The sequence below is a fragment of the Elgaria multicarinata genome, chromosome 9 (genome assembly GCF_023053635.1).
Source record: "Elgaria multicarinata webbii isolate HBS135686 ecotype San Diego chromosome 9, rElgMul1.1.pri, whole genome shotgun sequence".
NCBI lineage: Eukaryota > Metazoa > Chordata > Lepidosauria > Squamata > Anguidae > Elgaria > Elgaria multicarinata.
This window is the reverse complement of record NC_086179.1, coordinates 27837283-27855086: the sequence shown is the minus strand read 5'-3', so window position 1 is coordinate 27855086 and position 17804 is coordinate 27837283. Positions and strand designations below refer to the sequence as shown.

The 17804-nt window shown below is 44.4% G+C and overlaps 1 protein-coding gene across 6 annotated transcripts in view; it reads left to right on the top strand.

Moving 5' to 3' along the window:
* IGF1 (insulin like growth factor 1) overlaps positions 1-17804 on the top strand; it is a 95030-nt gene that overhangs the window by 68880 nt on the left and 8346 nt on the right. For 5 of the 6 annotated variants that reach the window (XM_063133374.1, XM_063133377.1, XM_063133378.1 and 2 more), the window contains exons 3-4: positions 10863-11044; positions 16221-16276. In XM_063133374.1, the coding sequence (XP_062989444.1) occupies positions 10863-11044; positions 16221-16276 (238 nt within the window). Of the gene's footprint in view, positions 1-10862; positions 11045-16220; positions 16915-17804 lie in introns of those variants that run through there. The other variant, XM_063133379.1, reaches the window with a different exon arrangement.

Here is a 17804-nt window from a genome sequence, read left to right as displayed (position 1 = left end):
TGTTGTCCTCCTTTTTGGTTTCCAAAATATGGTCACCCTACTTTAAGGGCACAATCCAGTGAGAGCCAGTGTGATGTAGTGGTTAGAGTGTTGGACTGAGAGTCAGGAGGTCCAGGTTCTAGTCCCCACTCGGCCATGGAAGTTCACTGGATGACTTTGGGCCAGTCACAGACTCTCTGCCCCAACCTGCCTCACAGGGTTGTTGTTGTGAGGATAAAATGGAAGGGGATTGTGTACGCCACCTTCTTTTCCTTAGAGGAGAAAAAACAGGATACAAAGATATTAAATATATGAATGAAACACTTAGCATTCCCCAGCCAGACAAACATTTTTCTGTCTAAACATGCATAGTAATGTGCCTTAAAATGTATATTCCACTTTTCTTATCAGGGGAAAAAATTCAAAAAGGGTGAGAAAAAAATAGGAGACAATTTAAAAACAGCCCCTAAAATGTTAAAACGGAAGTATATTGAAAAATATACAGGTAGAGCAGCAAATAAAATCCAATGTAGCACCAGCAAGAAAAGTAAATAACAGCAAAAGGCAGAAAACCAATACAAAACCATTAACAGATAAGGTAGCAAAGAAAGAAGCCAGTCAGCTAACTCTGGAAGCTTACCCCCCAGAAAGAGTATTTTAGGGTACAATCCTATGCATATTTAGACAGATAAATATGCATAGGATAAATATCCTACAACTGACTCCCAGAAGGCTCCAGCCAGCCATGGGGAATGCTGGGAGCAAGGCTGGAGAGTGCTGGGAGTCGCAGGACTGTTTTCTTTCTAAAGATGCATAGGATTGTGCCCTTAGTTAGCCTTAGCTAGGATTCCATATTTTATATTCTCTTTGCAAATCTAGCACACATGTTTTCCTATTGTACCTCTCTTAGGACTTATGAGAACAAAATGTTTCATAATAAGTTTTTTAAAAAATAAATAAATAAATAATCAGAGTATAATGTAAATCAATGCATTCAGCATGCAAACATATGCCGCATTTGGCAAAGAGAAACCATTGGAAACATGCTCATTTTACAACTGTTGTTGCTAAAATATAAAGCCAAGTTTAAAAAGAAGCTCTCAGAAAGCCAAATCCAGAATAGGCATCTCAATTTCAAAACAGATTGAAGTGCATCATCTAGACCAGTATTACCTAATCTGGTACTCTCCAGATGTGTTCGATTGCAATTCCCATCCTGCACTGCCAGATTTCATAACTAACTTAAGTCCTATTAATTTCAATGGGTTTCCTCAAAGCATGACTAGGTCTGGATCCAAACCAATATATTTCCTTTGTATTGCTCACAGTCCCCATTCCCTAATTTTCTCCACAACTGCAATTTCATGCAAGATCCCCAAATACTAAAAGGAATTCAGACAATTTCTGAGATAATTACCTAGCATAGTTCTACTTCCAAAATTGCCCTTAGCCCATTCATAGTTTTTGGGTGCAAAACTGGAAGTGGCGTGCCCACAGCACATATCCCTGCAATTCCCTACTAACACCGCCGTTATGTCTGAATAGGGTCACTGAGTGCATTCCCAGCTGTAGGACAGTTTTATTGATAGCTTACCCAACGTGAGAAATAGAATGTATGGTGGCAGATTTCTGTTGCAATATTAATAGTGTGGAGAAAAGTATCAGCTTATTATGGCTCTGTGAGTATGAGCCAGAATACATGACCCATTTCCATCATCATCTTAGATAAATGAACCCATAGGAACATACAAAGCTATCTTAATTCAGGTCAGACTATTTATCTAACTAGCTCTGCGCTGTCTGCTCTAACAAGAAGCAAATCTTTAGACTCTCAAGTAGAAATTTTTCACACCACATGTTAGCTGGTCATTTTAACTGGCGATGATAGGGATTGAACCCAGGACCTTCTGTATGCAAAGCTCATGTTCTACAACCAAGCTATGGACCCTTCCGGGTCAACAGGAGCCAGGATCCCAAGGATCAGCGATCAAGCCCAATCAGGCCCCACTGTGCAGATTACCTTTCTCAACTGCGCAGATTATCTTTGCCGTATTTCTGTGCCATACTACTGAACTCCTTTAACTGGAGATTCAGTGAACTGAGCCTGGGACTAGCTCTAGGCGAAGCATGAATGCATGTTCTACATCCACCCCTTGGGTTACCCAGGCTTTCCCCTATTATCTCTTCATGCCTAGGATAATAATCCTAAAGAGTAAGATGCCACTGTCAAATCAGCTGTACCCACTGGCCTTGGACCCAGCCACAATTAATGCCAAGTTTGTCGAATTTATCACTGTTACTGTTATTTCTAATCTGGTGAAGTGGGTGCTGGCTACTAAGTGAGACAGCGAAAACGAAGACGAAGCTGGCACGTGGATTTAACTCAGAAAAATAAAATAAAAGTTTATGATTTACAAGATGATATTGATTAGCCTAAAACGGACTCCCTACTCCTCTAAATCCATTCTGTTCATCCAAGATGGAGCTCCCCCAAACCCCCTCTTCCACCCCAAAGTGAACTCAAAACAGAAAAATAAACCCTCCTGTGATATCACTCACTCACCCTCTCCTTCCAAATAGAACTAAAACAGCCAATCACACACAAGCCCCATCCTGCCCAATTAACCCTTTCTTTCCAGTACATACATTTCCTGCAAAAACTAAATATGTTAATATTACTGCTATAAAACAGATTAACATAACAAGCAGGTGATTTGTTGCAGCATGCCATGAGGATTTAATATGATTCCTCACCCTCTCACTCCACATCATAGGCTTTGGCTGGCAAGGTCAATATATAACGCAAAATACATGTAAGCGTCTGTAAATGTTACTAAGTAGATGATGGGAAACTGGACATGGGGCTGCCAATTTTAGCAGCAGACCCATGTCAAATTTAATGTATATAGCTTTCCCAACAGTCACAGGAAATTGAACCTGCTGTTTAAGAGTCTTTTGTGAAAGCAGTTTAAATAGAACTACATGGATTGCACTGATGGTAAATAATATTTTACTGGGGGAGGGGGTGGGTGGACATGGATAGACAAAGCACTTTTGAATGACATCATTACCCCTGCCCTATTTACAGTGCAGTGCTGTTGCTACAGAAGCCAGCTGTTCAAAGAGTGGAATTCTAAACTTGAGTGTTTTTACAAGGACCAGTAGAATGGTACGATTCAACATCATGTCAGCTTGTAAACACATGAAAATATGACACAGAGATTTGACTACAAATAATCAAAGTGGCAGCCAAAATACTGCTCTGACCAACACACTAGGAAACTTCGAAGGAGCTGGAAAAAAGGATAGGGGAGAACACACACACACACACACACACACACACCAGCACATGAGCAATGCACACATTTTGTAAATGAAGCAAGGTGATGGTACAGTTAAATCCTCATGTGGAAGCATATAAGAGCAAGACGGTCACACTTCGATCCCTTTGAAATCAAGGGAATTAAGTCATGACTAACTTTTCACACTGATTTCAATGACACCTACATGGATTAGTTTTCTCTGGATTTTACCCAGTATGTTTTGTGACACTATGCATATGCTGATATGCCTAAACTAAAGTGCTCAAGTGCATTGTTCATATCTGCAAACTTTTCTTGACTACAGCCCAAGTATGTGATTCGCTTGTGTGACTGAAAACGGGCCATGGCCATCCTGTTAGTTAATCGATACATGCAGTGTGCATTGATATGTGCAATGTGGCAAAGTCACCAGATCGCTCTGGCCCAATTCAGAGTTGGGACTCATGAACCATGTTTGGGGTTTGTATGTTTGGAGGGCAGGGGAAGGAGCAGTTAACTTGGAGTATAAAATGTCAAGGTAAGTGGAGGCAGAGTTGAAGGGAGGATGGAATGGCAGTTAAGGTGGTGATGGAATAGTGCTCAGATGACAGTTAGAAGAGGGAGAAGGAAGAGAGTGGATCATAGAGGAGATTAACCAGATGCTTATAGGAAGCCTACAAGTAAGATAAGGGTGCAATACCACCCTCTTGCTTGTGTTCCCCAGCATACTGCCTCTGATACTACAGGTAATATATAGCCATCATGACTAGTAGACACGGATAGGCTTATTCCTCCATGGATTCATTTAAAGCTGTCCAAGTTGGCTTTAACTATGCACTGTGTGAAGTACTTCCTTGAATCTGTCCTGAATTTCCCACCTTTCAGCTTCATTACATGACCGAGTCAGGGCCGGTGCCAGACTATTTTGCACCCTAAGCAAGGTAAGCTACTTGTACCTCCCCCACAAAAAAATTGCCAACTTCAATTCAGCTCTTCAAGAAGAGTTTCTGAACTATTATATATTATTTTTGTCCTTAAAACAGCTAATTTGTATAAAACTGGGACCTTTAAAGGGCAGTACTGCGCCCCTCCGAGGTCTGCATTCTTGGTGGCTGCCTAGTAGGCCTAATGGTAGCGCCAGCCCTGCCCAGGATGTTAATATTACAAGAGAGGGAGAAAAAGGCCTTCCTATCCTCTTTCTCCATAGCATGCCTAATTTCATATTCATCTATTATGTCCTCCCACCCCTAATTACATTCCGTTTTCTTTCTTTCTTTTTTAGAATCTGATCTTAAAAGCCCCAAATATTAGAATCTAAGCTAAAATGTCCCTAACAGCCTTAGAAGGGGGGATTTGCTCCAGGCCATTGATCATTTCAGTTCCCCTTTCCTGAATCCAATATAAACTTCTCCTGCTGACCTTCAAAGCTCTTCACGGTCTAGCTCCTGCCTATCTCTCCTCTCTCATCTCACACTATTGCCCCGCTCGTGCTCTCCGCTCCTCCGATGCCATGCTTCTCGCCTGCCCAAGGACCTCCACTTCCCTTACTCGGCTTTGTCCTTTTTCTTCTGCTGCCCCTTACGCCTGGAATGCTCTTCCAGAACACTTGAGAACTACCAACTCAATCACAGCTTTTAAAACTCAGCTAAAAACTTTTCTTTTCCCTATAGCTTTTAAATATTGAGTTTGTTCTGACTCTATACTGTTAGCCTCACCTTACCCGGGTGCCTGTTTACACTTCCCTGTGCCTGTTTGCATTCTCCTTCCCTCCTTATTGTTTACTACAACTTTATTAGATTGTAAGCCTATGCGGCAGGGTCTTGCTATTTACTGTGTAATCTGTACAGCACCATGTACATTGATGGTGCTATATAAATAAATAAATAAATAAATAATAATAATAATAATAATAATAATAATAATAATAATAATAATAATAATAATAATAACTAAATGGATCCTTGGTCTGGTCCAACATGTTTGGGGCTTCTTATGTTCTTGTGGCGCTTTTAACTCTTTTTTTAGCATGAGATTCAGTCATAGATTTCCCACTGTCTCATATAGTTTGGCTCTCAGCTAGGGAGATTTCGAAGGCTTTGTCTTTTTTGAACAAAAGCAAAATTACTCTGTGTGTGTGTGTTTAAATCTATGTGTGTTGTGCTTTGGTTTGATACTATTTCCTGTTTCTATGGCCATGGCATGTGGCTTTTATTCCACTGTTACAACAGTTACAACAGTGGAGTAAAAAAAAATATATTATTTTTTTTTAATTTTTGTGAACCGCCCAGAGAGCTCCAGCTATTGGGCGGTATAGAAATGTAATAAATAAATAAATAAATAATGCGGGGGTGGGGGGTCTTCAGTGACTTGTAGAATTATTAAGCAAGCATGATCTTTCTATTTCATTTATACCACCTGATGGAAACTGTTCAAATTCATTCATATTTATAAAGCTAGTGGCAATGCCTAGATCTGAGTAGAGGGTCCTGCTACTTAAACAGTATTTTGTTGTTTTATTGCTTGAGGAGTTCTGTTGTATTGTGGTTCACAAGGGGTTTTTTGTAAGCAATTACTTGGTCAACAAAGAGTATAAACTGCATTACTTTCCTCATATTAACAATGCCACTAGCAGTGAGAACCTCACCATGTTTACTTGGAAGTATATCCCACTCTGCTGACTGGGAGCTCATTCCCAGGTAAATGTGCATCGGATTGCCACCTATGTCTTTCAAGATGCAACGTCCCAGACCTACCATTAGGCAAAGCAAGGCTGCTGCCTCAGGCAGCTGATGTAGGATATCATGAAAAGGCAGCGAATTGTTATTTATTTAACTTCTGGTGGTTGTATTTTTACTGTCAATGAGAAGTGCAGAGGCCACCAGTGAGGGAGGAAGCAGCAGCCAGGCACCTCTCCACCGTGCCTGGGTCCAGCTCCAGCTGAGAGCCCCCTCCCTCCTGCTACCAACTGTCTCTGCAGAGGCCACCAGTGAGGGAGGAAGCAGCAGCCAGGCACCTCTCCACCGTGCCTGGGTCCAGCTCCAGCTGAGAGCCCCCTCCCTCCTGCTACCAACTGTCTCTGCAGAGGCCACCCGTGAGGGAGGAAGCAGCAGCCAGGCACCTCTCCACCGTGCCTGGGTCCAGCTCCAGCTGAGAGCCCCCTCCCTCCTGCTACCAACTATCTCTGCAGAGGCCACCAGTGAGGGAGGAAGCAGCAGCCAGGCACCTCTCCACCGTGCCTGGGTCCAGCTCCAGCTGAGAGCCCCCTCCCTCCTGCTACCAACTATCTCTGCAGAGGCCACCCGTGAGGGAGGAAGCAGCAGCCAGGCACCTCTCCACCGTGCCTGGGTCCAGCTCCAGCTGAGAGCCCCCTCCCTGCTGCTACTAACTGTCTCTGCAGAGGCCACCCGTGAGGGAGGAAGCAGCAGCCAGGCACCTCTCCACCGTGCCTGGGTCCAGCTCCAGCTGAGAGCCCCCTCCCTCCTGCTACCAACTATCTCTGCAGAGGCCACCAGTGAGGGAGGAAGCAGCAGCCAGGCACCTCTCCACCGTGCCTGGGTCCAGCTCCAGCTGAGAGCCCCCTCCCTCCTGCTACCAACTATCTCTGCAGAGGCCACCCGTGAGGGAGGAAGCAGCAGCCAGGCACCTCTCCACCATGCCTGGGTCCAGCTCCAGCTGAGAGCCCCCTCCCTGCTGCTACTAACTGTCTCTGCAGAGGCCACCCGTGAGGGAGGAAGCAGCAGCCAGGCACCTCTCCACCGTGCCTGGGTCCAGCTCCAGCTGAGAGCCCCCTCCCTCCTGCTACCAACTATCTCTGCAGAGGCCACCAGTGAGGGAGGAAGCAGCAGCCAGGCACCTCTCCACCGTGCCTGGGTCCAGCTCCAGCTGAGAGCCCCCTCCCTCCTGCTACCAACTGTCTCTGCAGAGGCCACCAGTGAGGGAGGAAGCAGCAGCCAGGCACCTCTCCACCGTGCCTGGGTCCAGCTCCAGCTGAGAGCCCCCTCCCTCCTGCTACCAACTGTCTCTGCAGAGGCCACCCGTGAGGGAGGAAGCAGCAGCCAGGCACCTCTCCACCGTGCCTGGGTCCAGCTCCAGCTGAGAGCCCCCTCCCTCCTGCTACCAACTATCTCTGCAGAGGCCACCAGTGAGGGAGGAAGCAGCAGCCAGGCACCTCTCCACCGTGCCTGGGTCCAGCTCCAGCTGAGAGCCCCCTCCCTCCTGCTACCAACTATCTCTGCAGAGGCCACCCGTGAGGGAGGAAGCAGCAGCCAGGCACCTCTCCACCATGCCTGGGTCCAGCTCCAGCTGAGAGCCCCCTCCCTGCTGCTACTAACTGTCTCTGCAGAGGCCACCCGTGAGGGAGGAAGCAGCAGCCAGGCACCTCTCCACCGTGCCTGGGTCCAGCTCCAGCTGAGAGCCCCCTCCCTCCTGCTACCAACTATCTCTGCAGAGGCCACCAGTGAGGGAGGAAGCAGCAGCCAGGCACCTCTCCACCGTGCCTGGGTCCAGCTCCAGCTGAGAGCCCCCTCCCTCCTGCTACCAACTATCTCTGCAGAGGCCACCCGTGAGGGAGGAAGCAGCAGCCAGGCACCTCTCCACCATGCCTGGGTCCAGCTCCAGCTGAGAGCCCCCTCCCTGCTGCTACTAACTGTCTCTGCAGAGGCCACCCGTGAGGGAGGAAGCAGCAGCCAGGCACCTCTCCACCGTGCCTGGGTCCAGCTCCAGCTGAGAGCCCCCTCCCTCCTGCTACCAACTATCTCTGCAGAGGCCACCAGTGAGGGAGGAAGCAGCAGCCAGGCACCTCTCCACCGTGCCTGGGTCCAGCTCCAGCTGAGAGCCCCCTCCCTCCTGCTACCAACTATCTCTGCAGAGGCCACCCGTGAGGGAGGAAGCAGCAGCCAGGCACCTCTCCACCGTGCCTGGGTCCAGCTCCAGCTGAGAGCCCCCTCCCTCCTGCTACCAACTATCTCTGCAGAGGCCACCCGTGAGGGAGGAAGCAGCAGCCAGGCACCTCTCCACCATGCCTGGGTCCAGCTCCAGCTGAGAGCCCCCTCCCTGCTGCTACTAACTGTCTCTGCAGAGGCCACCCGTGAGGGAGGAAGCAGCAGCCAGGCACCTCTCCACCGTGCCTGGGTCCAGCTCCAGCTGAGAGCCCCCTCCCTCCTGCTACCAACTATCTCTGCAGAGGCCACCCGTGAGGGAGGAAGCAGCAGCCAGGCACCTCTCAACCATGCTTGGGTCCAGCTCCAGCTGAGAGCCCCCTCCCTCCTGCTGTCAACTGTAACTGCTGAACTTTGCAACTAAGATTGTAGTGCCTGAATTTGCTTTCCTTTTCCCCCTCCTCCTCCTCCCTCCCAATCCCCTTTCCTTTTGTGTCATGTCTTTTAGATTGTAAGCCTGTGGGCAGGGACTGTCAAGAAATACTTTTGTAAGCCGCCGTGAGAGCCTTTTTTGGTTGAATGGCGGCATAAAAATCCTTAAATAAATAAATAAATAAAAATAAGTGCTTGCAGGCTTTTCTGCCTCAGGAGCTGGAATAACTTGCCTTTGCTTGAATACTGTGACAGTGCATTCTGCCATGGTGGGCACACTTTGCAGTTCCACCTCAGGCAGCAAATTGTCTTGGACCAGGTCTTCTAACCTTATAACTAGCACACAGCTTAATCCAGTGTGTGGACTCTTGATTTAAAACACTCAAAAGTGTTTTATGTGTTCTATGAAAACAAGCTTTCATCAACAAAGCCTAAGTAATATCTTCATGGGACCTCTTCATGCATCACATATGCCCAGGTAGCATGAGGCTTCCAGCCTGTTAGAAGGTCAGATAATAGCAGAACCAGCTACACTGCTGAAATTTATCAGCAACCTGAATAGCGTAGAAATTATATTAATAAAAAGCAGTATGGATAATTAAAAAAACACCAATAGATATATAAGTGCATAAATTCATCATGGAATTTTCTTGCACTTCTGCTTCAGTGAATCAGGTTATCGACCATTATTAGCTGGATTAGATAGGGAACACGACACTATACTTATGGCTGTATCCATTGTTAGTCCAACTTAAAGAAGACCCATTGAAATGAGTGGGACTTAAGTTAGACTTTAGATACAACCCTTCATGCCCCACTTTTGAGGAAGAGACTTACAAATGTCCAGTTCTCAGACTTTTCTACTAATTATAGTGTCCTGAATTACATGTGTATCAAATTTCAGCTCTCTCACTAGTGTAAAGTAACTAACAGAGCAGTCCTTTACATGCCTACTCAGAAGCAATTCCCATTGAATTCAATTATTTAGCAATAATTACTATAACTTAAATAGAAATCCAATATATCTTGCTATAGTGGGGAAGACTGTGACGAGGGCTGTATCTATACTATTCCAGCTGGACATCTGGAAAAACTTCCTGACTGTTAGAGCAGTACGACAATGGAATGAGTTACCTAGGGAAGTTGTGGGCTGTCCTGTCAGGGATGCTTTAGCATGGATTCCTGCATTGAGCAGGGGGTTGGACTCGATGGCCTTGTAGGTCCCTTCCGCTATTCTATGATTCTATGACTCCTCATTCCCCCCAACCCTTCAGCATCGCTGCTGCAAAGTGGAATCCAAAGGGTTACATGGCAGGAGTAAGCGCAGGCTATCCAGCCTGGGGAAAAATGCATCACCATTGTCAGTTAGCAGGAACTGGGAGCAAATATCAAGGGAACTGGGAAACCACAAAAAAAAACCTATTTTTATAGCAACTCTGCACAACTTTGAAAGAATGTAGCAGCTTTAACTGCCCTTACTTTCGTTCCCGGATTTTTACATCGCCATGGCAGCCATTACGAGGCTAATCAAGCCCACCCCCTGCCCTGTATTCCCTGCGCCTATCCTGCGCTGGGGCTTGCCGCGAGGTATGCCCACTTTCTCAACCCAAATCGAAGCCACCACTGACAGATGGAGAAAAAACTGTGGTGGCTTTGGAGAAGTGGAAACAGTCATGGTAAATCAACACTGAGCAAAAGTGCAATTTCAAGGGAAAAGCCCGATGTGGTTGCGAGTTGGCGGCTGCATCATATAAACAACGGGGCGCAACTGCACAGCCACAATGGTGCAGTTAGCGCATATAGACAACCAGGTGAACTGTGTGCTTGCTGCTCAGATTGCTGTCTAGGTGCTAACTGTTGGTGGGAAACTCCAAGGCCCCATAAAAATGCTCTCCATTTGTCTGGTTCTTTCTCTTTAAACAGGACGGACTAGACAACCCTCCAAATAGAGAACTGTCCTCTGTGAAGTAGGGTGCGTGGCCACGCTGTGTGCACATTAAGCACAGCAGAGCATTGGAATGTATTATTTATTACTTATTTATTTATTACATTTCTATACCGCCCAATAGCCGGAGCTCTCTGGGCGGTTCACAAAAATTATGTAGGGTAGACAACATTTTAGAAACTCCTTGGTCCAATAAAATATATCTTTTTTTCTACAGGCCTCATTCCATGGGACCACCCAGCTAATACTAGTGTAATGTTAATAAAAACTTTGAGACTTTTGATATCTTTTTTAAAAAAAACTATGACTGATTTATGTCACCTTTAGGTAAACCAGCAGGGTATGGAGGCACTAGACGGCCACATTCTACCAAAGGAATAGTGGATGAATGCTGTTTCCAAAGCTGTGACCTGAGGCGGCTGGAGATGTACTGCGCTCCTGTCAAACCACCGAAATCTGCACGGTCTGTACGTGCTCAGCGCCACACTGATATGCCTAAAGCACAAAAGGTAGGCACAATAGGATCAAATCTAATCTACTAACTTGTTGCCTTCAAGGGTTTCCAGCATTGGCCCAGAAATAACACCAAAACTTGTTCATGCCCAAGTTATTGCTCATGCATTCATTCACCTGGGTATTCACAGGCAGCAGAATGCTTGTACATTACAGAAGATTGTGAGGCATGTTAGGGCTTCGATTGGTGACTCACCTGTCCTAAACTTAGATGGATCACACCAATGGCACCACCACCATTTTATTTTCTGTTTGTTGACATGATCTCCTCCTCCTCCTCCTCCTCCTCCTCCTCCTCTCTCTCTCTCTCTCTCTCTCTCTTTTTAAGAATGAGAAACATAAAGACATCACCACAGATACAAAGGCCTCCTGAGCCTTTTCATCATTTCACAGAAGGGATTTCAGAAAGTGCTGCTTCTCTATCTACTCATAACAAGTTGTATCTGTGGTGTACGGCCTCTATAATAGCAAAGCTCAGAAGGCTTCAGCTGTGAGCAGGGAGCTGTCTATATGCCCTAGTTACCCTGTGGTGGCTGTTCGGTGGCAGTTACACGATGCAGCCAACTCACAGCCACCACAGGGCTTCCCCAAAGCTGAGGGTTTAAAAAGTTGCAGACTTATCATGACTTTTTCTTTTACTGCTACCCACCATCGGTGGTGACCTCAGTTCAGCTTCAAGCCAAGGGCGCTCTTGGGGGCAGTTTGCAACCAGTGATTGGTCACCGGAGGATCAGGAAGGCCAGGCAGAGGGCAGGGGGCAGGCCCAATGAGCTGAATGGCCACGGGAAAGCTCGCACTTCCTCCGTCCTACCCTGGGAATTAACTCTCCCCACCATGCAGTTGCAATGTCACAGGGTTTCAAAGGAGCGCAGAGCTGAAGCAGCACTGTGAAGCTACCCCCAGGCCATGTGAGAGAACTGGTTAGGACAATTTCACTTTTGTTACAGTGGTTCAACATATATATATATATATATATATATATATATATATATATATATATATATACACATACACACTGCTGCAAGGCTTCTCCTGTTAAGTAGGGTGACCATATGAAAAGGAGGACAGGCCTGCCCTCTCTTGTATCTGGGCTCCTGCAGCTTTAACTGTTGTGTTGAAGAGGGAATTTCACCAGGTGCTGCATGCATACAAATGTCACCTGCGGAAATTCCCTTTTCTATGCAACTGTTAAAGATACAGGAGCCCTGTCCTCCTTCTCATATGGTCACCCTATGTCAAGAGTAGGAGCAATCCTCCTATTGAGGGCTGGGGTACACTCACAATATTTTATTGAGTTCCCACTCGTTACCCATAAATTTAAAATGACATATAGATATACAAGTGGGGTCCTTCACCGGTTTGTCGTAGTATATCCCTGGTGTAGATGTCTTCCCTGAAGCTGTCATTGCTGGAAGACCAAATGTGAGAAGTTATGGGCTGGAGGGGTCCTTCGCAGCGCAGTGCCTATGACTGCAAGAGTTTCAGGATCTCTTCCAAATTTGTAATCCTCACCCTCCACACCCCTTTGATGACTCTAAGATTTATTTTTTATTTATTTATTACATTTCCATAATACCCATTAGCTGAAGCCTTTTAGGGGTTTACAAGACAAAGCTTAAAACCATAAAATACACACACACACACACACACACACACCCAAGATAAAAGCAAGCAGTGGTGCAAAGATCTAAAAATACATTAACACATAATGCATAGGGGATTTTGGAATGAGAATTCAAGCCAGCCTCAGCCACACCTCTGATCAGTAATATTAACAGTGGAGTACATTCCTGGTCTGCTGTCAGCTACTCTTTCTAGGCACAGCCCTCTAACCTGCAACAGGGTGTAGAAATTACTCTTCCCAGGCCACCTGCACTGTTATCTAAGAACATAAGACGTGCCCTGCTTGATCAGACCAAGGGTCCATCTAGTCCAGCACTCTGTTCACACAGTGGCCAGACAGCTGTCGACCAGGGACCAACAAACAGGACATGGTGCAAAGCACGCTCCCACCCATGCTCCCCAGCAACTGGTGCACACAGGCCTACTGCCTCTAATACTGGAGGTAGCACACAACCATCAGGGCTAGTAGCCATTGATAGCATTTGTCTCCAGGAATTTATCCAACCTTCTTTTAAAGATATCCAAATTGGTGGCTATCACTACATCTTGTGGTAGTGAGTTCCATAATTTAACTATGGGCTGTGTGAAGAAGTACTTCCTCTTATTTGTCCTGAATCTTTCACCAATCAGCTTCTTGGGATGACCCTGGGTTCTAGTATTTTGAGAGAGGGAGAAAAATGTCTCCTTGTCCACATTCTCCATACCATGCATAATTTTGTACACCTCTATCATGTGTACATCCCCTTAGCCTCCTTTTTTCCAAGCTAAACAATCCCAGTTGTTGTAACCTTCCCTCATAGGGAAGATGCTCCAGCCCCTTAATCGTTTTAGTTGCCCCTTTCTGCACCTTTTCCAGCTCTATAATATCCTATAATATAACATCCTATAATATAATATAATATAATATAATATATCTGGGAGTAAGTCTCACTGAAATCAGTGGGACTTATTTCCAAGTAAACAGTCATCAGTGGCACATCTTGCAACTGATTTTTTTTAATCCAAACTGCTTAATGTGGGCTTTTATATTCTAACCTTCCCCAAACCTTAGGGACAGGGTGGCCTAGAATTCCATATTAATAAGATAAATTGGCCTCTTTTAACAGTCTTTCTTGAGCTGATCAGGAGTCACATGTGATCCATAAGCCAGTTTGGCTACTGCTGCAACAGGCCATGGCTTGTCAAGACGAATTAGAGTGATCCAATTAAGGCAAATCAATGGATGGGAATGAAATGAAGCTCTCTGAGTGATTTTGTTCTATTGATATCATTGGCTGCACGGAAAAGTCTCATTAAGGCCTGGGAGATGATCCAAATACAAACCAGATGCCTCAATTGATTTTAAATTGTCTCAGCTGTTCATGATGGTTAGAAACGTGTTACTCAGACCAAAGTCATATTTGTATCCTACACTGTCCTTACAGGCAGTTCCTCATCTTTCAAGCAGCAGTCATCAAAGCACTGGAGCAAAGGAGGCACGTTTTTAGAAGTTCACCTGTCTTCCTTTCAGCACATGTTCTCTAAATTTAGAGGCTTCTAAATATAATATACTTTTATCATGCTTGTCCTCGTTATGTTTTTATTTTGTAAATTTTTTGCAACAATGATATCAAGAGGGTTGTTTGTAGAAGTGGACTATAAGTCTTTCATATATCTCTATCTATCGTGTGTGTGTGTACAATTTTATATGCTACTAGCAAATGGACTCAGTTTTGTACAGGTTGGAATATCCCTTACTACAAGGGTAGTCAATGTGTGGTCCTCCAGATGTTTTGAACTACAACATTTGTCATCCTTCTCAATTAGCTATGCTAGCTAAGGCTGACCAATCAAAAGATCTGGATGGCCAACAGTTGTCCATCCCTGCATTGGTGTGGTACAGCAAAGCCTTCAAACAAATTTTCACAGCTTTCTGAGATGTACATATTGTGACCACCCTGTCTGAGTGAAGCCATGCCTACTGGCAACCTTAGGTCTAGCCCATCCTATGGTGCACCTGATGAATCTGTAAAATTAATTCCCCTGGAGGGGCACTGCCTCACAGCAAGAAGAAGGGGTCAGCTATATAATGATGGGCCTGTTCAGGACACACCTCAAACCCTGCTGGTTAAGGCTTTTGGTTAAGCAGCAGGATTTAAGGTGTTATGTGCAATGTGTTTTGCTAAATCCTGGTCACTTTCTAACCCCAGTTGGACCGTCTGCAGCAGGGTTAGCGTCTCTAACCATGGCTTAAAGTGTTGTGTGTGACTGCACAGCTTGTGGTTAGTGCTAACCCCAGAGAACCACAGTTTTGCTAACTACAGTCCCTGAAGTGTCATCTAAACAGGCCCTATGTCTCTTAGAGCACTCCCCCATGGCTTCAGAATGTATTGATTGCAATGCTGTCTGTTTGTTATGGAAGTCTGACACCTAGTGAATGAAGATGGTACTGGAGGCTTCAAACACAGACACATTTTAATTACATTAAATTAATTATGTTTTAAAAACCAAATAACTCCGAGGTCCATACCCCCATGGTCCCATTAGTATGCATACCAAATTTCAGGTGTCTAGGTTTCATGGGTCCTGGCACTTACTTACAGACAGACAGACAACCTCTTTTATTATTAATTATTATCCCCACTTTTGGTGAAGGACAGAAAAGGCTGCTTATTGTAAACAAACCAACCTATACAATCTAATACAGATGCATATAAATAAATGCCAAATGTATATGTTGGCATGTTTTCAATAAGCAGCTGTTTCTGTCCTTCACCATACAAAAGTGGTGAATGTGGAGTTTCAAGTTCTTTTAGTGGAATATTTGTTACTGTGTATTATTTTAGTGTATTTTGTTGTGATTGTTTATATACCCTTTTGGGTTATTCTGTCTTTAAATTCTTCCATTCTTCTAGCAAAATTTCTAGTTCTTGTTCTGACTTTTTCATATGGGAGTTTGGGGGCTATGAGAATTCAGTCCAGGCAAATTCAGATTCAAAATGATCTGATTCACATCACCTGGACCAATATGCAGCCTCGATTATAATTATCCTTTCAATTTCACACTTCTCTGAGGTTTCTATTGCAGTACTTGGATAATAAAAAAGTATAACAAAATGCATTTTAAAAAGCATATGTTAGAATAAATTTTGTATAGAAATGTGTCCTTTGAGATAGAATACATTTATATTATGCCTATAACATGAGAAAATGCTTTTGAAATACATATTTACAAGTAAATATGATTATTTCCCCATGGTGTTTTTTTAAGAAATGAATTCTTGTGGAAATGGGATGAGTCATAATGTCGTCTGAAGAACCTGTAAAGCAACCTCAAGTGGGGAATGACGAGCACAGAATAAATGCCTTAAGTAGAAAAGCCCAATATGCAGATGTTACTGAACTTGATGGACCAATAGAGCAACTCTCTATTGTCCACATCTGTCCAGTCCCCATTTGTGAAATGGGAATAGTAATGCCCAGCTGTGAAGCTGAGTAAGACAAGGATTGCTTAGGAATGTTAGATATTTATATAAATGCATATAGCTATATATTTCCTTTCATTTTCAGGAAGTGCATTTGAAGAACACAAGTAGAGGCAACACAGGAAACAGGAACTACCGAATGTAAGAAAATACCATCCATAAGAGTGAAGAATGAACGTGCCCCTCTGCAGGATACTTTGCTGTAAATAAATTGTCAAACATTGGACAAAACGTTAGAGTTCAATAAGCTTGATGAAATCTCCACTAATGGGCATTCTCCCAATGAACAATGCAAGTAAACATTCCAATAGAAACCATCTCAGTGCTATAATGTTTCTGAGGCTGGTAGATTGCTGTTCTAATTGTTCACCTGCTATAAAATGTCCTGCATAGACACACACACACACACACACACACACACACACACACACACACACACACAAACACACACACACTTTAGAAATCTGGTGCCCCTCAAAAGCCAGCAAATGTACAGGCCTTTGATGGATCCAATTGCACTAAATTAACTTATGAACCCTGCTGTTGGAGTCATTCACCAGCCTTGTCTAAGTGGGGTTTTGGCGTTTGTTTTTGTTTTTTTAATATTTGCACTTCCATACAAGCAACAGACTGTTCCTCTTGCAGTGTCTGATAACATTGTTTGTTTGCCCCTTCCATATTTGCACAGTTTGACATTCCTAGTAGTGGCAGCAGTAAAGTAACACATTAATTTCACCAGTGGCATTTTGACAGCGTAAGAGTTGCATGCATTCACTCCCAATCAGAGATCTTTGTGTGTGCCACTATGCACACAGAGCTCTTGTGGGAAGCACCATTTACTTCCATGGAGGAAGCTGCTATGCTCATTGATTCCTTTTTGCATACAAAGCTGCCCTCGGCCACTGAAGTGAATGGAGCAGCCTGCACACACTGGAGCTCCATGTGTGCACGGGAGACCCTCATCTGCAACAAATTGTTGGAGCAATATAGTAGATTTTCAAGACAAAGGTTCCCCCCCTCCCGCAACACATGAAGGTACAGATAGATGCAACATGAACAATAGGATTATTTTTTGTTTAGTATCAGCTGAGAGCACACATATGCTCTCTTAAATCCTCAGTGATTTTTTTTCAGGTAATGAGTTATTGTGCAACAATATCACTAAAATGTCTTTTCCTCCATATAACGCAGCATGTAGAAATTTAGCATATCAATAATACACATATAATCTACAGTATGTACAACTGTTTCATAGTACAATGGTGCTATTTTGTAGCTTGTTTTATGAAAGAATCTGGCCAAAGCTGTAAGAGGTAAAAGCAAAATAATACAGTTGGAGTAGGGTGGGAACAAAGCCAAAGGGAAAGATGAAAGGGAAAGAGTTTTATTAAACAGATGCATGTTTTTTAAAAGATTTCTAATTAATTAAAAATTCAAATCTGAATGTCAAGTAGTGAATACTAATATCTAAACTTAACTGGAATGTCTAGCTTAAAGCCACCCAAGTATAAAGCAAGTCAGTGGTTGGTGTGACCACAGACTCATTCTTAGCTAGTGGCAGTTTCAGAACCAGCTTTTTGGTGCCTTTGAAAAGAGGCCCATTGTGGCTTTGCACCATCACAGGGACACTTGACCCTTGGTGTTTCTCAACTGGACTGAGGAACAAAAG